Source organism: Hesperophylax consimilis, chromosome 20 (genome assembly GCF_061612785.1).
Source record: "Hesperophylax consimilis isolate HC1 chromosome 20, BYU_Hcon_1.0, whole genome shotgun sequence".
Taxonomy (NCBI): Eukaryota; Metazoa; Arthropoda; class Insecta; order Trichoptera; family Limnephilidae; genus Hesperophylax; species Hesperophylax consimilis.
This window is the reverse complement of record NC_142855.1, coordinates 10,659,051-10,682,671: the sequence shown is the minus strand read 5'-3', so window position 1 is coordinate 10,682,671 and position 23,621 is coordinate 10,659,051. Positions and strand designations below refer to the sequence as shown.

General features: G+C 34.1%; 1 protein-coding gene across 1 annotated transcript in view; it reads left to right on the top strand.

The window, feature by feature from the left end:
• Positions 1–9,832, top strand: part of Slik (Sterile20-like kinase) — a 116,848-nt gene extending 107,016 nt beyond the window's left edge. The window contains exon 26 of the mRNA XM_089643846.1: positions 4,404–9,832. Coding sequence (XP_089499972.1) covers positions 4,404–4,559 — 156 coding nt within the window. The 3' untranslated portion in view covers positions 4,560–9,832. The remainder of the gene's footprint in view (positions 1–4,403) is intronic.
• The last annotated feature ends 13,789 nt before the right edge of the window (positions 9,833–23,621 follow it).

Here is a 23,621-nt window from a genome sequence, read left to right as displayed (position 1 = left end):
CTGTCTTAGAGCGGGCATTGTTTCAATCATTCCCTGTATTCATGCAGTCATTGTTTCAAACATACGCTTTCTTAATTTAGACATTGTTTCAATCATGTGCAGTCTTAATCAGGCTTTCTGGATTATGTCCTGTCTTAGAGCGGGCATTGTTTCAATCATTCGCTGTATTCATGCAGGCATTGTTTATATCGTGCCCTGTCTTAATTCAGGCATTGTTTATATTGTGCCCTGTCTTAATTCAGGTATTGTTTATATCGTGCCCTGTCTTAATTCAGGCATTGTTTCAAACATGCGCTTTCTTAATTTAGGCATTATTTCAATCATGTGCAGTCTTAATCAGGCTTTCTGGATTATGTCCTGTCTTAGAGCGGGCATTGTTTCAATCATTCCCTGTATTCATGCAGTCATTGTTTCAAACATACGCTTTCTTAATTTAGACATTGTTTCAATCATGTGCAGTCTTAATCAGGCTTTCTGGATTATGTCCTGTCTTAGAGCGGGCATTGTTTCAATCATTCCCTGTATTCATGCAGTCATTGTTTCAAACATACGCTTTCTTAATTTAGACATTGTTTCAATCATGTGCAGTCTTAATCAGGCTTTCTGGATTATGTCCTGTCTTAGAGCGGGCATTGTTTCAATCATTCCCTGTATTCATTCAGGCATTGTTAGGCATCAATATTATTTGAACATGTGCTGTAGAAAAGGTGTATGTAATTGTTTCAGTCATGTATTGTCTATTTACTGTTTAAATGTGTGTCGTCTTAATAAATCTATATACCTTTTACAGCATTTAGAGACGTAGTCCAACAGTTACTAATTCAATAGAATAAATGAATACAGGTCACATTATCTCATTATTGTCATCAAAAGTATTGAAATCCGGTTTAGCAGTAACGATGAAACATTCAAATCAATCTTATCGACCGTCTCAACTGGCAAGCAATTTTCCGCTCTACGGTGCTTGGCATAAGGTGCATTTTCCCCTCTTGGCTCCCTTCCCACTAACCACTTCCGATGGAACTATCCGAGAAAGCATGCCAACTGTCTCTAATATCGGTATGTTCTTCTAAATAATTAATTTTTAATTAAATATCATTTCAGATTTTCATCGCCTTATTTTTGGGTTATTATGCCGTGTTGCACTACCTCCTTTTTTTAGACAGCATCGCAGTGTCCATCATGAGGGCAGATCACACATGAAGCCCCGATGGTGGACAGTTAAATGCTGTCCGAAACGCTGGCTAAAGACGGAGGTAGCGCAGCACGGCGTAATAACTCAAAAAAAAATTTTTTATTAGGGATTCTCAAACGAAAACTCAGAAAAAAGGTCTTTGCCTTACCGGGGCACTGCTCGATCAACTGTGCTAATCCGTCCCTATTTCCTTTTGTCATATTTAACTGTATCAAACTTCAAATAAGAACTTCCAACATTATCTTCGTTTTCTTAACCTCTCAGACAAAGACTTTTATCTACTATGTGTTCCTTTGAGAACTGTCAAAACGTGATAATTTTTGTGTTATTTACGAGTTTTGCTAAAAGCTTCATAACTCACGTTTTGGGAAACGTAGCCTCATTCTAAAAAATGTTTTGGAAAGATTATGAAATCCACTATCACATTGTGTTGTAATACGTAAATATTTGCGTTTCTAAATATACATTTTATGAAAACGTCAAAAATATTTTAAAATCGCTTACAATTATTTCAAAGCTTTGAAAAATGTACTTTTTTCTGAGTATCATAAAGAAATAACACTTTATATATTGAAGAAATATAATTAAAAACTATTAGTCACCTCAAAATATTAACCGTTCAAACTAAAATATTTTTAATAAATTATTTAGAAACGCAATAAATTATCAACGAACAAGATGACAGATTCAATCGGTTTAGATAATGCACTTCTACGTTCCATAGATATTCTTGAATACAGACGCGTAGCGTTATTCATTATCGATACTCTGTTTTTTAAATCATGGCAATCCGTATACTAGTGATGGAAATAAATCGATTTTTGTAAAATCTCGCGCGTTTACGTGAAAAGACGTTCTAATGTCTTGACCGCTATTATCATATTTACGTCTTTTGACGTTCTAATGTTCTGAGTGGTTAACGCACATCTGTATTTTTTTTCTGGTTCAAATTTTCGTTTGAGAATCGCTATGTAATATTGTCTTCAATAATTTAGTACTTGTATATTAGCGCAGCAGACCCGTCAAAAAACAAGGGATATTAAAATTGTAGGATTTCATGTTAGCTAAAAAGCGCCAGACCCTTGAAAAATGACAAAATCTGACTTTACTTGAAGAATTGTACAAGGTACTACAATTACAGTGTCGACCTTGCGCATTCATTTTGTCTTGGATATTAATTACTTCTACTGGGTTTGTTGAAGACACAAATCAAAATGTCACTTTATCAAGTATGGTATTGTCTTCATGTTGGCTTTAACAAAAATTGTTTATGATTATTATTCAAAGCAATATGAACACATTTCAAATGTAGAATTGAATTTTCAGTTCAAATATGAAAAAAAAAACAATTAAATTCAAACAAATCATTGTACAAGAGTTCCCAAGAGAGGACATCACAGACAGACCCATAAGACAGAAATTAGTATGTTTGATGTTTGGTTTTTACAGTTAAAAGTATTACTGTTATTTATTTTTGGGTTATTACGTATTGTTGGGCTTTCTCGTTGTTTAGCCAACGTTTCGGAGAGCGTTACAGTGTCCATCATCAGTCAGATGTTTAGATTGCGGTGATGTGTGTGTTTACGTGTGTAGAAGCGATACCGTGTTGCGCATCTACCGACTTAGGGCTGATCTTTTTAATGGTTATACTGTAATAAATCAATTATAGAAAAATCACAAAGACCTAACACCGGACATGATGTTAAAAATATATAAAACATATGTGCGACCTCTCCTGGAATATGCTTTCCAAATATGGAGTTCTTACTTCGCAAAGGATATAAATCTGTTAGAGAGAGTACAGAGACAAAATACCAAGAGCTCTGAAAGATCTACGATACAAAGATAGACTCAAGGAACTAAGATTACCAACCTTACAAGAAAGAAGAGAAAGGGGTGACTTGATCCAGACTTTCAAAATGTTATCATTACAGTTGCCCTAGCATCCAGAAATCTTAAAATTACCAAAACGCCTTTTGCATCTAATCCTAGAAAACACTTCCTTGCAAATAGAGTAGTGGATGCTTGGAACAAACTCCCACAACATGTCATCGATGCAACAAATATAAATCAATTCAAAGCTCTATTGGATTCACATTTGGAGAGAAGAAAGGACTTAGTTCAAACTTAAAACAACTCAATTACTGTCAATCTTGTTGTGAAATCAGATATGAGCGCATCAGCAGAATGCTGCCTGCTCTGCACATAATAATAATATTAATAATAATAATAATAAAATATCTCGGGGTAGTAATATCTTAAATGGGACCTACGTCCTACATATCAAAGATATTATGGAAAAACTTATATATTTCTTTAAAAATCTAAGCAATGTGGTAAATAAAAAGGACATGAAAAAATCTATTACGCTTTTTGTCATTCTCGTATTAAATATGGAATTATAGGATGGGGATCTGCTGTATCTAAGTATATACATAACCTGAACACAATTCAAAAAGGAATCATTAAGACCATACTGAAAGTACCCATAAGAACGCCTTTGATTGAAAATTTCAATAGTTTTGATGTAACAAATGTACAACAAATATATGCTAAAAATATATTATTGAAACTATTCAAAAATACTGAATCCTCTACAATACAGCGTATTCAACAAACAAGGTCAAATCACAATGACATAAGAAATATTCCAGGTCATAAAATCACATTCGGACAGAGATATTATATTTATTTTGCGACGAAACTCCACAACATCCTTCGTCCTGATATAAAGCGAATAGAAAATTTGAATGATTACAAATCAACAATAAAAATCTGGATGAAAGAGATTAATGAAAAAAACACTAAAAACACAAAAAAAACGACATAGAAAACTAATTTAACAGAAATGTATAACTTTAGTCCGCCTCAGCACAGGTCACCCTAGTGAGGAAGAGTAAGAAATACAATTTACTATACGTATATTTAATATCATATTTTGTATGTACAATGTTTCAATGGTCGCTATAATAAAAAATAAACAAATAAATAAAAAAATATTACTTGCCACAAACACATCTGCCCTGATGATGGACAATGTAAGACTCTCCGAAACGTGGGCTAAAGAAGGAGGAAGCGCAACACTCTATAAAAACAAAAAAATAGTGGCGATAATACGAAAATTTAAAATCAGGATAGGTTATTTCAGATATGTTCTATTTTTTCATGAATCTGAAACTTGGTATATATTACTTATTATTTTTTCCAGGCTTTGGAGGAAGAGTTTGCGAGTCAGTTGGACGAGCAGGACAAGATCCACGGGCCCTGTGCCCTCGGGCTCATCCGCACCTCGTCAATAGCGGTCTCGGGACCCCCCCACCTGTACTCCTCGCGCTCCAGTCTGTCCTCCACCTATACCGAGTGATACCCGGGGACCAGTGCGACACGGAGACACTCGAAACTCGCCAAACACTCGATCCAAACTGGGACAATTTAATTTGTTACAATGTTTAGCGTTCTTAAAATAGTCACCCAGTTCTAGGTGTGACGATTTAACTTGTGAACAAATAGTCACTCGTGTTTGTAAACATTTCTAACTGAGACGATTTAACTTGTTAAAAGGTTTAGCGTGGTAAAAATAGTCACCGAGTTCTAGCTGTGACGATTTAACTTGTGAACAAATAGTCACTCGTGATTGTAAACATTTCTAACTGAGACGATTTAACTTGTTGAAAGGTTTAGCTTGGTAAAAATAGTCACCAGGTTCTAGATGTGACGATTTAACTTGTGAACAAATAGTCACTCGTGATTGTGTACATTTCTAACTGAGACGATTTAACTTGTTAAAATGTTTAGCGTGGTAAAAATAGTCACCGAGTTCTAGCTGTGACGATTTAACTTGTGAACAAATAGTCACACGTGATTGTGTACATTTATAACTGAGACGATTTAACTTGTTAAAATGTTTAGCGTGGTAAAAATAGTCACCGAGTTCTAGCTGTGACGATTTAACTTGTGAACAAATAGTCACACGTGATTGTGTACATTTCTAACTGAGACGATTTAACTTGTTAAAAGGTTTAGCTTGGTAAAAATAGTCACCCAGTTCTAGCTGTGACGATTTAACTTGTGAACAAATAGTCACACGTGATTGTGTACATTTCTAACTGAGACGATTTAACTTGTTTGAATTTTGTGATAACACGCATTACAATACATTCTAAATTACGACACATTCTAACTTGATTGCGATGAATTAAGTTGTTATAACTTTTAACGTGGCTGGAATTGTCGTAATATTTTGTTTCAATACATTTAATAACACATTACAATGAATATATTCAACACTCGAATCGTCACGAGTCACTCCATCTTACCGTGATGATTTAACTTGCTATAACTTTTTGCGTGGTGATAATCTTCGTACTGTGATTCTACCACACTCGTCGTCTGTACTGTGACTATGTATGTGTATCGGCGATATGTATTTTATCCTCGAAACAGTCCATTAGATATTAACAATATATCGTGCTTGTGTTTTACTCGAAATACAAAACAGGTTAGACGACTGTAAAATAAAAATGCCGTTGTATTGATTTGTAAAACGTATCGGTCGTTTTTGTACGAATATCGCATTATATAGTGGTGGCCAGTTTATGTCGGGAGCCGGTAAGCTTGTCAAACAGTCCTCGACTCGTCTATAATGTATATTATGTTCATTGGTTGGGTTCGGGTGTATTCAAGTCAATTCTGCAGTGTTAGGTATGAATATGACGAGTGCAGAATTAAATTTCTAAGTTTCGGGAAGTAATCGTGAGATGTTGATGTGTCGACGGAAAGGCGGCACGAAATACACTCTCAGTATCGCCGGCTGTAGCTGCGATAAGATCTTTATAGCCAGTAGCTAGAGCTTTCTAAAGACTACCTTCCGTCTCAAAACTTATCATAAAATTGTAATTTTTGCCGTTATCATATTGCTACCTAAGACTATATAAATATTTATCCATACCTAGATATATGGTCGGTTGGTAGGACGGGGGCTAATAAAAAAATAAAATGTAATTATTTCACCCGGTTGGTGCCGATTCTTTGTTGAAACAATTTTGTTCATAATTGTGTATTACGGACTCTCAGTCGAGAAAAAATCTGTCGTCTTTGTCTAAATTATATATCTCTGTGCTATCGGTTGAGACCACTTGTACAAATTATTGAATTTTGTCTAAATTATCTAAAATGATTTTCGGCTATTTTCGTCGGGTTTTCCTCGTGGGGCGGATAAAGCTCGATATAATGTGTATGCACGCGAATGGAGCAGAGCACGTCGCCAAACCTATATATTTTTGTAATTCCCAAACGTGCTAAAGTATATTGAGCGTTGCGTAGCGTAATTTAAAATAAATATAAAAAACTTAGGTAAATGAAAATAACTTTAATTTAATTACTATGCTTATGAAATGTACATTCGATTAACCAAATGATTTTTGTATAAAAATACGAAAAATATATTTCTTTATATTTTTTTTAACACGATAATGTTTTATGATTTATTTTCATTTTTAATTCTGTCAGATTTCAAATTCACCGAGGAGGAATAATATTTGTTAAATAACCACATAATATTGTTCAAACAATTTTAGACGTTTATTCAGAGCGTCAAGTACTTAATAAGGATCATTTTACCGTCCACCCCTCATCGTCGCTTGCAATCCTATAACTGTAAAATGGAAATCAGTTTGTAGCAGCAAAATCTCTCAAACGGTAAGTTCTTATTTCTAGATCATGTGTGAAAAATATAAAACGAGATGTTTTTAGATCATTCAATTAGAAACGGAAATTAAATTCAATTCAATCTTTTTATTTTTTTTAAATATTTATTATTTTTTTGTATTTAAGTTTTATAGCTTTGGTCTATTACAATCCTTTTGAAATTCGGTTGTATTCGAGTCATTTATTATAAATATGACGCTTTGCGCATGCCTAAAATGTCGTAACCCGACTTAGTTTAGAGTCATTTCGCCTTTATTGTCCGCAAGACAAGATGCAATTATTATTAATGTATTGTAATTATCATTGAGAATGGTGCGTAACGCGTAATTGAGAAAGACTTGAATGAAAATTAAACGGCTTCTATAATTATTAAATGCTTTTGTAATAATTCTTTGTATTTTGGGCTGATCTTTGTAAAATTTTTGCCGCTTGTCTGATTGCTTGTGTACCTCTTATTAAAATATCGGTAAAAAAAACACAGCATTTCATTATGGGATTTATCAGGTACCTAAAAGCTACCCAACACATCAGTGTTTTGGAACAGCTGGTGGTCTCATAAGTCATGTCATTGTTAGAAATGTGGGTGGGTACAATTCCTCTGTTACTTAAATTCTCAATGAATTGCACAAGCAACATCAAGTCAGGTTATTCGTAACGCGATAGTTTTTCTTTTAGAAAAGAGAAAAGGTCATTAATGTGTAACAAAACTAATGTGGGCCCAAAGTTGTTCCCTGTGGGAAGCCAGAATATATTAAAAGTATGGAAGCTTTTCAATATTTTGTAGTTTTCTGTCTTTTGGTCGGTTATCTAATTGGATGCTTTCATGGACTGTACTGCATTATATTATGTATTACACACAGTTGCCAGAATGTATTTCATGTATAAAGTAGGATACAGGAGTGTTTGTTCCCTTTTGGGGTTTGTCTACCTAAAAGCTTTCTTGGACTGTACTACCATCTGTGTAACAATATATTGTTGGACCCATAACTGATCCCTGTGGGACCCCGTCATTTGTTGTTAATTTAACCCTGCTCAAAGTTAAATCTGTTATAGTTTAACATTGCTCAGCCTGAAATTATAAAGAATTCAAGTACTGCAAGAATCGGTCTAGATATTTCTAGATAGTAAAAATAATTAGTAGAGACTGATGTAAATACATAAAAAAAAGAAATTTAACAAATGATTTTATTTACCATTTGTAATAATTATGTTTTGTGGAATTGCTCCGCAATCTGGTCACAATTTATTTTATTACTTACCTTAATTCCAAAATAAATGATAATTAAAAAATATTTCCACAATTTACTACCCTAAGTTGGCTTTTAAAACGATGTTTGAACATTCCTAGTATTATATTTGTTGCGTAATTTCATATTGTAAAACTGTTTTTTCACAAATATGTTGCCACATCAATATAATTCCACTTTTCGCAAATATGTTGCCTCGTCAAATAGTGGCAATGTCAAAAATATTCTACTTTTCACGAAAATGTTATCTCGTCAAATAATGGCATTATTAAAATGACCTCTTTTCACAAATATGTTGCCCCATCAAATAATGGCCTTGTCTAAATGACCACTTTTCACAAATATGTTGCCCCATCAAATAATGGCCTTGTCTAAATTACCACTTTTCACAAATGTGTTGCCACATCAAATAATGGCCTTGTCTAAATTACCACTTTTCACAAATGTGTTGCCACATCAAATAATGGCCTTGTCTAAATTACCACTTTTCACAAATGTGTTGCCACATCAAATAATGGCCTTGTCTAAATTACCACTTTTCACAAATGTGTTGCCACATCAAATAATGGCCTTGTCTAAATTACCACTTTTCACAAATGTGTTGCCACATGGAATAATGTCATTGTCAATTATTAGCAATTTTTCAAATATGTTGCCACATCAAGTAGTGGCATTGTTAAAGGTAACACTTAAAAAACCACAAATATTTATTATTGTAAAACTTTTCAACTGTTGTATTTATATGGAATTACGCAAAATAAATATTTTTTAATATTAATTAAATACTAGGGCTATAATATCAGTCATTTTTAAGCAATATATATTTAAGAAATATAATTTTTACCTTCCTGTTTTTTATTGTGTAGACTTTTTTTAAACAATTATTTTCTTATTCAGACGGATAGGCTTTTTGAAACTTACTATTTATTAGCATTTAAAGAAAAAAAAAATTGAATATCTAAATAATTTTTTTAACAGGTTTTGAAAGACCAGTGTTTCAATTAATTTTTTTTTCTTTCTTAAAATGTGTAAATTAATTATATTGTATTTTCAATTTGGGAAAGAAATCAGATCTGCTAAAAGTATTTATTTTTTATTGTATTTAATTTTTATATTATTTCTTTTAGTTTTAGCTGATAATTCACAGATGTAGTGATTATCTTACTTTAGACATGTATTGTGCCATTTTATGTGAAATTATGAAAATCTATTTATTTAAGAATTTAAATTATTGCATATTTTGTTCGTTTCTAATGTTGGAGGAAAATGTCCAAGAGAAATTAAATATTGTTTTCTTATATCTACTTTCAGTACTGCCCGGTGTAATATCGTCACCACAGTTCAATATCAAAACGTACTTGGAAATTCTCATGAGCGCATACCCAATAAAAAATTTAAAAAAAAAAGTAAAAAAACATTTTTTTAGACATTTTTCCTCCCTCTAACCATTTATTTGTAATTTTAATATTAATATTTTATGTTAAATTTAAAGATGTTAATTTAAAAAATGTAAATACTTTCCCGTATATAATAAATTATATTATTAATTTATGATTTCTTCAGCAATAATGGATATACAATTGATTTTAAAAAACGGTTGTTTTGTATTTTTTAGAAATAGATTACTTTTGTTTGTTGCCGACTTTGTATTATTAAAAAGCATTATTATTTTGAATATTGATTAGTTATTGTATTATTATTTACTGTAAAGTTGATAAAGTTACTTACTGAATTATAGATTGTGATGTTATGTACTGAAAGTTGGGTTATTATTTACTTTACAGTTGATCATATTATTTACTGGCCTGTTTATAGTATTGTTTACTGGCCAATTGGTAATACCATTTACTTGATGGCCAGCCGATAGTATCATTCACTAGCCAGTTGATAATATCATTTACTTACTGGCCAATTGATGACATCATTTACTTGATGGCCAGCTGATAGTATCATTTACTGGCCAGTTTATAATATCATTTACTTACTGGCCAATTGATGACATCATTTACTTGATGGCTAGCCGATAGTATCATTTACTAGCCAGTAATTGGTAATACCATTTACTTACTGGCCAATAAGGAAGTTGAGTCCATTTTTTTTATTTTTTTTTATCAATGTTCGCATTCAAACTTAAATACTGGTATTTTTTTTTTTTTTTTTAAAGTTTGTTTTCATAGTTAAATTAATTCTCAAAGTTTAAATTTTATTAAGCCCGCCAAAACGAGCGGAATCCGAGCGGTAACAGGCGGGGTGTAGTGTGACGTCATTAGAACTGTGAAAACCACGTCGCTTAAGCATTATGTATGGAAAAAAATTTAATTCTTCAACAAGGAATTCCAGTAATTTTTTTACCAATGTTAACCGTCTATTATAATTGATGTTATTAAAAAAAAAAGAAAATTGATTAAGATTTCATAGTTAAATTAATATTTTAAGTTAGAATATTTGCTTTTCACGCCCGATACGGTACTTGTACGGTATCGCCGTCGCTACTTGTTGACGTTCCCCGCGCGAATTCAGGACCACCGCGCAGAAAAGTAAAGACCAAAAGTAAAATAACGGTTTACAGCCCAGTTCACTGTGAGACTTTTCTGAGCGGCCGGCGGCCTGAAGTGTATCACATGCTTTGTGACATGTATAATAATAAAAACATCTAAGTTATGCAATAAACAACATATTATTATAAAGCACTATACGAATATGTATCTTTAGAAATCCATTTCATATAATAATAATAACAAATACGTACATATATTTGACAAACCCAAATAAACCTTTGGCCTATACACCTCTCTCATCTAAATCGACCATCTCTCATGTAATAGAAAGAGATGCACCATAGGTGTTCCGTTGTACGTACAAGTCACGACACATGTGACGACAGAATTCTTTCGACCAATCGTGGAGCGTATACAGTATATTGCTATTGAATGCTTTTTCAAGAACGTTTAACTAATTGTAAGAATAATAATATAGAAATATATTTATATATTTAGAATCGATATTTTTTGATCTACATGAACATATTTTTTATAAGTCAAAATATTTTTCACTCAACTTCCTTATTGATGACATCATTTACTTGATGGCTAGCCGATAGTATCATTTACTAGCCAGTTGGTAATACCATTTACTTACTGGCCAATTGATGACATCATTTACTTGATGGCTAGCCGATAGTATCATTTACTAGCCAGTTGATAATATCATTTACTTACTGGCCAATTGATGACATCATTTACTTGATGGCCAGCTGATAGTATCATTTACTGGCCAGTTTATAATATCATTTACTTACTGGCCAATTGATGACATCATTTACTTGATGGCCAGCCGATAGTATCATTTACTGGCCAGTTTATAATACTATTTACTGGCCAGTTTATAATACTATTTACCAGCCAGTTGATAATAAGGTTTGCTGTATAATTGATTATTTACTGTATTATATAGAGGAAGTTAGAAATTATAACAAACGGAAGTTTTGTGAAACGTCTGAACAAACTTGGATTCGTAAATAAATTATACATGAAAATTACTTGAATTCTTTTTAATGCACTTACTATATATATATTACAACACTTAAGAACTTTAATCCCCTTCAACCTCTGACATTTTAAAATGCCCTTCTCTTTAGTGAAATTGTAAAAACTAACATATTTAATTAGATAAAGTTAACTACTGTAGAGTAATTGTAATATACTTATAATTGAAAATATTGTGGGGACTCAATATTTTCCCTCTATTGATGGATTCTGCAACTTGTGGCTGGAGATGTGGGGACTCAATGTTTTCCCCCTACGGATGGATTCTGCAACTTGTGGCTGGAGATGTGGGGACTCAATATTTTCCCCCTACGGATGGATTCTGCAACTTGTGGCTGGAGATGTGGGGACTCAATATTTTCCCCCTACGGATGGATTCTGCAACTTGTGGCTGGAGATGTGGGGACTCAATATTTTCCCCCTACGGATGGATTCTGCAACTTGTGGCTGGAGATGTGGGGACTCAATATTTTCCATCTACAGATGGATTCTGCAACTTGTGGCTGGAGATGTGGGGACTCAATATTTTCCCTCTACGGATGGATTCTGCAACTTGTGGCTGGAGATGTGGGGACTCAATATTTTCCCCCTACGGATGGATTCTGCAACTTGTGGCTGGAGATGTGGGGACTCAATATTTTCCATCTACAGATGGATTCTGCAACTTGTGGCTGGAGATGTGGGGACTCAATATTTTCCCTCTACGGATGGATTCTGCAACTTGTGGCTGGAGATGTGGGGACTCAATATTTTCCCTCTACGGATGGATTCTACAACTTGTGGCTGGAGATGTGGGGACTCAATATTTTCCCCCTACGGATGGATTCTGCAACTTGTGGCTGGAGATGTGGGGACTCAATATTTTCCATCTACGAATGGATTCTACAACTTGTGGCTGGAGATGTGGGGACTCAATATTTTCCCCCTACGGATGGATTCTACAACTTGTGGCTGGAGATGTGGGGACTCAATATTTTCCCCCTACGGATGGATTCTGCAACTTGTGGCTGGAGATGTGTTGACTCAATATTTTCCCCCTACGGATGGATTCTGCAACTTGTGGCTGGAGATGTGGGGACTCAATATTTTCCCCCTACGGATGGATTCTGCAACTTGTGGCTGGAGATGTGGGGACTCAATATTTTCCATCTACAGATGGATTCTGCAACTTGTGGCTGGAGATGTGGGGACTCAATATTTTCCCTCCACGGATGGATTCTGCAACTTGTGGCTGGAGATGTGGGGACTCAATATTTTCCCTCTACGGATGGATTCTACAACTTGTGGCTGGAGATGTGGGGACTCAATATTTTCCCCCTACGGATGGATTCTACAACTTGTGGCTGGAGATGTGGTGACTCAATATTTTCCCCCTACGGATGGATTCTGCAACTTGTGGCTGGAGATGTGGGGACTCAATATTTTCCCCCTACGGATGGATTCTGCAACTTGTGGCTGGAGATGTGGGGACTCAATATTTTCCATCTACAGATGGATTCTGCAACTTGTGGCTGGAGATGTGGGGACTCAATATTTTCCCTCTACGGATGGATTCTGCAACTTGTGGCTGGAGATGTGGGGACTCAATATTTTCCCTCTACGGATGGATTCTGCAACTTGTGGCTGGAGATGTGGGGACTCAATATTTTCCCTCTACGGATGGATTCTACAACTTGTGGCTGGAGATGTGGGGACTCAATATTTTCCCTCTACGGATGGATTCTGCAACTTGTGGCTGGAGATGTGGGGACTCAATATTTTCCCTCTACGGATGGATTCTGCAACTTGTGGCTGGAGATGTGGGGACTCAATATTTTCCCTCTACGGATGGATTCTACAACTTGTGGCTGGAGATGTGGGGACTCAATATTTTCCCTCTACGGATGGATTCTACAACTTGTGGCTGGAGATGTGGGGACTCAATATTTTCCCTCTACGGATGGATTCTGCAACTTGTGGCTGGAGATGTGGGGACTCAATATTTTCCCTCTACGGATGGATTCTGCAACTTGTGGCTGGAGATGTGGGGACTCAATATTTTCCATCTACGGATGGATTCTGCAACTTGTGGCTGGAGATGTGGGGACTCAATATTTTCCATCTACGGATGGATTCTGCAACTTGTGGCTGGAGATATGGGGACTCAATATTTTCCCTCTACGGATGGATTCTGCAACTTGTGGCTGGAGATGTGGGGACTCAATATTTTCCCTCTACGGATGGATTCTGCAACTTGTGGCTGGAGATGTGGGGACTCAATATTTTCCCTCTACGGATGGATTCTACAACTTGTGGCTGGAGATGTGGGGACTCAATATTTTCCCTCTACGGATGGATTCTGCAACTTGTGGCTGGAGATGTGGGGACTCAATATTTTCCCTCTACGGATGGATTCTGCAACTTGTGGCTGGAGATGTGGGGACTCAATATTTTCCCTCTACGGATGGATTCTGCAACTTGTGGCTGGAGATGTGGGGACTCAATATTTTCCCTCTACGGATGGATTCTACAACTTGTGGCTGGAGATGTGGGGACTCAATATTTTCCCTCTACGGATGGATTCTGCAACTTGTGGCTGGAGATGTGGGGACTCAATATTTTCCCTCTACGGATGGATTCTGCAACTTGTGGCTGGAGATGTGGGGACTCAATATTTTCCATCTACGGATGGATTCTGCAACTTGTGGCTGGAGATGTGGGGACTCAATATTTTCCATCTACGGATGGATTCTGCAACTTGTGGCTGGAGATATGGGGACTCAATATTTTCCCTCTATGGATGGTAAAAGTTTGTACAGTACGAATGTCAGGTTATTACAAAGAAAATAAAAAAAATAAAAGATGTGTCAACAGTGAGAAATATTTCTATATTTATTGAACAAATAACCTACACAAGTAAAAAGTTTAACAGTAAAACCGGTGCCAGCTTTGCCTAACCACCTTCTTATATTAAAACGTCACATTTATTATTATTTTTCAACAAGATTGTGGACCTATTTTTAAATATATAAAATAAATAAATAAATTAATACACTGACTGATTTGTTCTACACACGGCGAGTCAGAATTAGCGATAGTTGAATTCTTTCAACTTCAGGCAATCAAATGGTCTAAAACAATATGATAATTTTATATGTGAATTTCGACCAATTTACAGACTTTAAAAGAGAGGGTATTGTTTCATTTCTTCTGACTCACCCAGTAGATTAAATAAGTAGAAACACTAGCATTATATTATATAGTAAATTAATTTACGAATATTATTATTTTAAAATACATTTTTTAAAGGTTCACAATTTTTTTTCTCAAATTACAAGAGAATTTTAATTACATCTCATAAGAATTCGCCAAAATTTACAGCTTTATAATGACACGACAATATTATTAGTAGCAATTAAACTTATTCAAACATGGTTTTTCCGTCACGTCCATTTTCAGCAAAAAGACACGCCATGAATTTCTATGACAGGCAAGTATCTATTCAATAGCTTGCTATGACAGACAAGTATCTATTCCATAAATTTCTATGACAGACAATTATCTATTCCATATATTTCAGTGACAGATATAAATCTATTCCACACATTTCAATGACAGATACCCATCATATCCATAAATTTATATGACAGCCAATATTTATTCAATATATTTCAGTGACTGATACCCATTCGTTCCATAGACTTCTATGACAGATTTACCTATTCCATAGATTTATATGAACAGATACGTAGGTATTCCATAGATATCCATGACAGTTTCCCATCTATTATAACAGATATCCGTCTATTTCACAAAATTCTAAGACAGATAAATAAATAGTCAATAGATTTCTGTGACAAATGACAGACACGCATCTATTCCTTAGATTTCTATGACAGATACCCATCTATTCCATAAATATCTATAACAGACACCAATATTTATAGCTTTTTATGACGTAACAATATTTTTAGTAGCTAATAAAGTTCCACAAATACCGTTCCTTCGTGATTTCACATTTCATTAAACAACACACGTTGGTAGGATTCTCCATAGACAGATATAACAGATATCAAGATTTACAATTTTCTATGAGTTATATAAGACAATTTTCTGTATTTATTCATGTGTGGCCTACATTATAATTCTTTCCATTTACACAGACAAAATGCATTAGTAACTTCTTGCATTTGTGTATAAACCACAGTGGTTTTTTTAAAATATACTTTTACAGACATATCATTCACTTGGTATTCTAGATCAGTCGGTCAAAGTAGATTCAGTTGAATGAATTTATATATATTTCAAGGAAACAAGTCTATAAATATCTTTGATTAATATAATATGCATTTATAACAATCATCGATCTGAAAATACCAGTGAAAAATACAGAATTAATCGAATTATTAAGTGAATCAGACTGAATCGATTGGCTTGACAAGGTGAGTTAATTCAATTCACTTGGCGTATTCAATCGATTCACTCCACGTAATGATTTACACTTAATTGTGATCACATCATAAAGTGAATTGAATCACTTGACTCAATGAATTAATACGCTTCACTAGGATAATTGATTCATTTGAAGTGGTGAATCAAACTGACTTAATTCGCTTGATGTTGTGAATCAAAATGAATGGATGTGCTTACCTCCGTGAATCAGACGGCATCAAATCGCTCAACATATTAAATTATATATTTAAAAATTTAGAAAAACAAAAAAAATTCTTTTACAAATACCAGACAAACGAAGAAATTCATGAAAAAAAAAACACATTTGGTGGATTGTTTGAATAAACGGACAGACTGTATAATTGGTTTTTGTATTGTTGCCTATTAAATATTTTTATTAATTACATCGAAGAATTCACACAGACGTTGACAATTAACACTATAATAATTATTCATATTTAAATATAAATTTTTATATTATTTATTATAAGCAACAGCATCGCACTCTAATCTTAAATTGTAACATCAAATCGGCGACTATTGGTTTGAAGAATACTAAATTGGTGAATGTTCCATTGATGATAGCCAACCCCCGATAAGAGATATAACCCGAAGAAGAATAATTAGAGTTCTTATACCAACTCGGATTTATGTCAGTGAGCCACGGAACTGGCAAAGGAAGGAGGAAAGTAGACTGAATAATATGTGATTCCTGAGGTGTACGTGGGTTAAATAATGTGATGGGAATCCAGAGAACGCGGGTTCGATCCCGGCATGCACATGTCAATTTAATTCAATTAATTTGTGTTGTTTGGAAATTAATAAATAATATACCTATGGTATATATCAGAATCTTCCAGGTAGTAGACCACCATTCCGATTTGATAAGCTACTTAATTGCCTTTAGCCGTATTTGGTGACCAGATCTAAATAGTCAGGTACTTGCCCACCTTCCTCTTTCTTATATCCTTCCCCTCCCCACTACTTTCAGCCTTACAACATACCCCAATTCGGGATACGATAGTTTTAATGGCTCCCGAGTTGGGAGCACTTTTTGACGATCACAATGGAAAGTTTTTAGATTTTCACGGCCAAAAGCATTTTTGTTGTTTGTTTTTGGGGTGTTATGCCGTGTTGCGCTAACTCCTTCTTTAGCCGACGTTTCGGACATCGTTGCAGTGTCCATCATCAGGGCAGATCCGGTAGATCCGAAGATGTGTATAACACGGCATAACACCCCAAAAACAAACAACAAAAAAAAGATCACAATGGAGTTTTTATTTCAATCAGGCTGGTAAAGATGTGGAACTGGCAGAACTAAATGATATCCCTGAGAATGCAGGGCTGATGTAAGCGTAATGAACTAGAATAAGAAAGAGACATTCGTGCAGAATGAATAGAGCTAGCAATTACAAGGTTTCCGGGGATAAAGTGCCTTAAATTTTAGAGGTGATTCTGTAATATGATAGTACAATTAAATGGGTAGTAATGGGTAGTAAATGTAATTTTTTTTAATTCCAACGTTTTAATGTAGTTTTTTTAGTAAAAAATGTAAAAAAAAAAATGAAATGTCGAAAAAAATGATTTTTTTTAAACTTCTACCAGCAAGCAGAATCATATCTCAAAGTTAGTGCACTTTAACCCCTAATATTTTCCAGAATCGATTGAATAACGTTGTGTGGTGAATCATTGAATCAGACTGAATGGAATCGTTTGACTTGGTGAATTGATTCACTTGCCGCAGAGAATATTTTTTGTGGAGATGTTTTTTAATTATTTAAGTACTACATAGTAAATATTTTCTTCAAACCAAAACCGCCACAATCACACGAAAGCTCGTCAATCTATGCCAATATTTCAATGCGTTTACAATTTTTTACTTAATTATTAACTTCACAATATTCTCTTATAAAACAGTAAATAACGCATTTGCCCACAGCTCACAATAGTCAAATTCATTAGTAAAATTATTTCACATCAATTATTTTAATAAACTAACCTAAAAATAGTTAATTTTAATAAAGATGACACGGGAAGGCCAATCACTTATTATCGTGGGGTACAGCCAAAAGTTGGCAACTTACAAAACATGTTTTGGAGTAAACTCAATTTTATAATATTGTTTTGTTTGTTTATTAAGGCGAAGATTAATGCCAAATCACTATTTTGATTAATCTTTATAACGAATTGGTGTACATTATGAATACCAAAAAATATGCTTTAGTTAAATTGAAGGTTTTCCTATCGCTTCGCTAGAGAAGAATACAAATAAAAAATAAATTACTCAGTAAAAAATATAAATGCAAACTACTAAAAAAAAAATTTATAATAGAAATGTATGAACGAGTAAAGGAAACAACTTTGAAAAAATACAGTATTATAGCTAAGATTATCTGTGACAGTTTCACTTGATTAACTTTTTTACTTTCTTATAAATTTATTTACAAATTAAGTAAAAAACAGTTTTTTGCTTGAAATCGAACGTTTCTAGACTCCGTTTGTCAAGCGATTTTAATGCCTATTACCTATAATATACGGTATACCGAGAATATACACTTTTTTGGCTTGTAGCTTCCTCTCAATCATAAAAAAATGAAGTTTCATTGTATAACAAAAGCACTAACTAAAAATCTACTTTCCGACATTAGAGGTGGGTCAAACTTATTCCAAACATAGATTATAATTCATAATGTAACATTAAAATCATCACTAACTCAAAAAAACAAAAAATGTACCTAGTTACCAACTTTTGGCAGTAACCCCACGATGTTTTTTTTGTTCAGTGGAAACTAATGAAGCAAAACTATTCTGTTCAAAAAGATTCAACCAACATCTACAAAATTATGGGTGTTTGTAGTTTTAATTAGATAATATAAAATTTTGCTAAGACAGACAAAGAAATCAAATGTTTCAAATCCCAAATTAGTTAGAAATCAGCACTCAAATTTACACGTTTGTAAATAATATACGACGTATGTAAGAGATATAATAAATGATGTCTCCGTAAGTTCTAAAAGAATATTTCTAGTTAATAAAATCCTAAATCTGTTTTCTTTTAAATGGCGTACTGGCATTTAAGGTAAAACGTTCACTATGTTTTAAAGTTCACCTATTACAAACGTTTAGTATATGGGTACTAGCGCCAATCCTTGATAAATCACGCGATAGTCTGAATCTTTGACGCCATCAGTTCAAATTTTGAAAATGACTGTAAAAACAATATATTATTGGTAGGTACCTAGTACCTTCTTTATCGCTTGTCTGAATCTTGACACAATCAGTTCCAATATTGAAAATGACACTTCATTGAAACACATTTCACACAGGATTAACGCACAGCACAGACAACTGAAATGTATAAACACTTTGAAAACCCTGGATATTTTTGTTTTATTAACGTTATTGGCATTTAGAACCACCCGGTTGTTTCGCAGATATTCAAATGAAACATTGTCAATTCAAATGCAGCATTGTCATTGGCCGTTCAACGCCATTTTGTTTTTTTGACATCTGAAAAGTTCCCGTTGAACGCCGATTGTGTGGTGAGTCTCATCTTTCAATCAAATTGTAACAAGCTGACAAGCTTAACAACGTGATGGTTGTCATTTTCTGCTGACCACAATTTGTTCAAAAGCTGAAATGAACTTAGAATCGGCATTTAACGGGAACCTGTCAACTGTCAAAAAAACACAATGGCGCTGGGTGCGACCATTTGATGACTCAGTCACACGTGATTTTCTGCGAAGAAACTAAATGTCAATAACATTAAGAAACGAAAAAAACTACCTGCCAGTAGAGCTAAACCAATATTAAGTTTGTACCTAATAAAAGATTTACAGATTGGCGTTTAGCGCCATTTTTAATGCTGGAAAGTTTTAGATAGCGAAACGTTTTTGAACAATTAATCTGACCTTATTTTTACATAATATACATTATATAAAATTACAAATTGAAGGGTCTTTTTAAAATACATTTAAAACCTGATAAAAACTATACCTATGTAGTTTCATAAAATCAATTAAAATTAGACAGATCAAAAAGCCATCTCTGAAATGAACTGCAAAGTTATCTGACAGTTATTTTTCAATTCCGGTTTTTAATTTATTTTTGATTTAACATTAAATATTTTCTGCTTTATTTTAACAGTACCTACTTCTCACCAGTTTATCAAATTTCATGTTTAATCGAAGAGCAGAGAATCGTACTAATTCTATGATTCAATCGAAAAATAATCGAGAGAGCAGTCTTATTACCCTAATATACATTATTCCAGCGAATCCATGTTTTAATTTCGTTTTATTCAAATTTGTTAAATTAAAAAAACAGTGAGTCAAGTAACATTTCACACATACATACGAGTACATTAGTTGCAATACAGCCTCTGTGCTGGTGAAGTTACCGGTGACATAAAACGTAACACGTTCCAGAACATCAGGATTGCTGATGTGTCCATTGACCAGCTTATGTACTGCTAACACAATTGCTAGAGTCTAGACCAGAGGTTCCCAAAGTGGTCTATATGGACCCACAGGGGTCGATATCGGCATGCTGGGGGTCTATGTCAGCGAGAAATAAATTTGGGGGGAGGTACATACGAGCGGACCCCCATTTACCTCAACTCAATATTTAGGAGTTCCGTAAATGACATAATACACCTATCACAAATTAACGTAATACTTATTTGATATTTGCATGTGTATATATCGTAAAGTTGTTAATTGAGGTATATAAATAGAGTCTACGTTCCCTTTCTCGTCAGAATTAATATATTGAACCAAAACATTGCACATTGGAAGCCGCGAATTTTCATAGTTCCCCAACTTGTTTTTGAAAAACGTTCAAGGTAATAATGACGTTCAACATTTAAATGCACTTCACACAGACTTCAAAACTAAGTTTGAGGACATTTTGACTGTGGAAATGGAATGGTAAAGAATCAGATATCATTTGACAAGAAAAACTGATAGGAATAAGGGGCAGCTACATAAATAAATTCCCGTTGCTTATCCTGCTCCATTTTCATTTGGTGTAATACCTCACAAGGGCGCCCCTGTCTGCACAATGTAAAGACAGAGCAACTATACCGCCACCCGGTTGTTGGACAGGCAAGGGAAGGGAATCTTTTTACGAAAAAAATAAATTATTATTACATGGGACGTTAATAGTTTTAGGAAAATTCAATATTCGGCAGACAGGGGGTCTAAGTGGTTTACGGGGGAAAAAAGTTTGGGAACCTCTGGTCTAGACGATCCAGTCCTAGCATTCCAGTAAATTTAAACAAAACTAGGTACATGAAATTAAAATGTAGGTTGTTGTTAACATACTGCTATTTTTACGTTCCAAATTCAGTCAGGTAAATACAACGGCGAAGCAATTTGTCGATGGTGGGGACCGACATTCGTGTACTGAAATCAAATGCAGAATATAACAAATTTCTCTATCAGATGTCCACATAAAATACAAATCTATACGCCAATTTATAATATTGAACTAAAAGAATCACTGACATCAGAGGAGACTTGCCCTAAGATGAAATTTGGGTGTCACTCGACGAGCTGGAGATACACTTGACCATATTTTTGCCACCAGGAGGGTTCGAAAAAGAGTCTAACAAAATACACAATTTTGAAACATGCCCGAAATTTTCTTTACCTGGGATTAAGTTAAGTTTTTTACGCAGCCAGCAATTTGTAAAACTAAGTAGTAATTCGTTAGCGCACTAAATGCTAATATTACAATTCAAGGTGCCTGTATTCTGTCAGATTCATTTATTGACAAATCGTTGACAGGGTTACGCTCCGCGCAATTTCGTATTTATGGGCAGCTCAGTCAAATCAAAAACCTTCCTCTGTGGGTCCAATAATATTCGTCACGAGGGGGGGATTTAATGGTTTCTCCCCAATAATATTCGTCACGAGGGGGGGGGGATTTAATGGATTCTCCCCAGTAATATTCGTCACGAGGGGGGAATTTAATGGTTTCTCCCCAATAATATTCGTCACGAGGGGGGGATTAATGGTTTCTCCCCAATAATATTCGTCACGAGGGGGGGATTTAATGGTTTCTCCCCAATAATATTCGTCACGAGGGGGGGATTTAATGGTTTCTCCCCAATAATATTCGTCACGAGGGGGGGATTTAATGGTTTCTCCCTAATAATATTCGTCACGAGGGGATTTAATGGTTTCTTCCCAAACCACGTGAAATTGCTTAGGATTGAGAAATAAATTCAAGGAATATTTCCAACATCTCGGAATGTCCCCACGTACGTGTAAATGATTGCAAGGCATTTAACCAATATACTATAATCAACATGGACATCGTTAGAAAAATAATGTATTTATCTATTAGGTATTATATTTCTATGTTACTGTGATTTATAAATATATTATTCAAATGAATCATAGATTTTGCAATACTTGCGTTGTTAGTGAAAGCATTCTACCCGACTGCTAAAACAAGCCCATGATTTTTTCTCTTTTCCGACTTTATGTCCGGGTTAAATCTTCCCCACAGGAAAAACTAAACCTTTCCACACACTTTTCTACAAATGATCATCTAGTCAATCCACATTATGCAAGTGCATTATATAAGCATAATATATACAAAATAATACAACAACAACACGTCAACTCACCAGAGATCAAATGGGAAAATAATTCACCGACTCCAGATATTTTCATATCAGAGGGTTCGGCTCGGTAGAACTCCTAACAGGGCCTATAAAGCCTACTGATCCCTCAATATAAATATTTCAAAAATCTTTCGTAATCCTACATGTATTTAAAATGACTGATTTTTGCATTTTTGTGTATAAATTCTTTGATAGATCTAATACGCCTAAATTTTGAATGAGAGAGCTAGGTATAATGCCAGTAGCCGAAATAGCAAATGGTAATATTAAAAAAGATTATTATTATACAGCTTTAACAGACAGTCGCTCTCAAATAGCAAATAAATACTTAAACAAATTGTGTATTTGGGTCTTCCCATCAATATGCAAATATTTATTCTAACTTGCTGGTTGAGAGCGGCTCACGTGCGTTGAACACGGCTATTTATTTAGAAAACAAGTTTAAATTATACAATCTTCAGTTGACTATTCAACGATTATTGGAACACTTGTTAAAAAAATATTAAAAACTTGTATTCAGCAGTTTTCTTATATATTTTTTAAAAACAATATCCACAGGTTAAAAAAGATTACATATTTAAAATTCCAAGTTTCATTCATTAAGATTGTCGAATGTGTTAATTAATTAAGACTAATTTAATTTTAAAAAAGGAATCGTGAGTTCGCCATGTTTGTTTTTAAAAAATGTTTAAAAGTTTTTATTTAGGACGGGAAAGTTTTCATTTTGCATTATTACCCGTTTATTTAATAACTAAATATTAATTTTAATAAAAATCACTTAATATTACGTTACTTTCATTCAGTTATATTTAAATAGTAGAATTAAAATCACTCGAACACATCCTTACGAAACTCGTTAAATG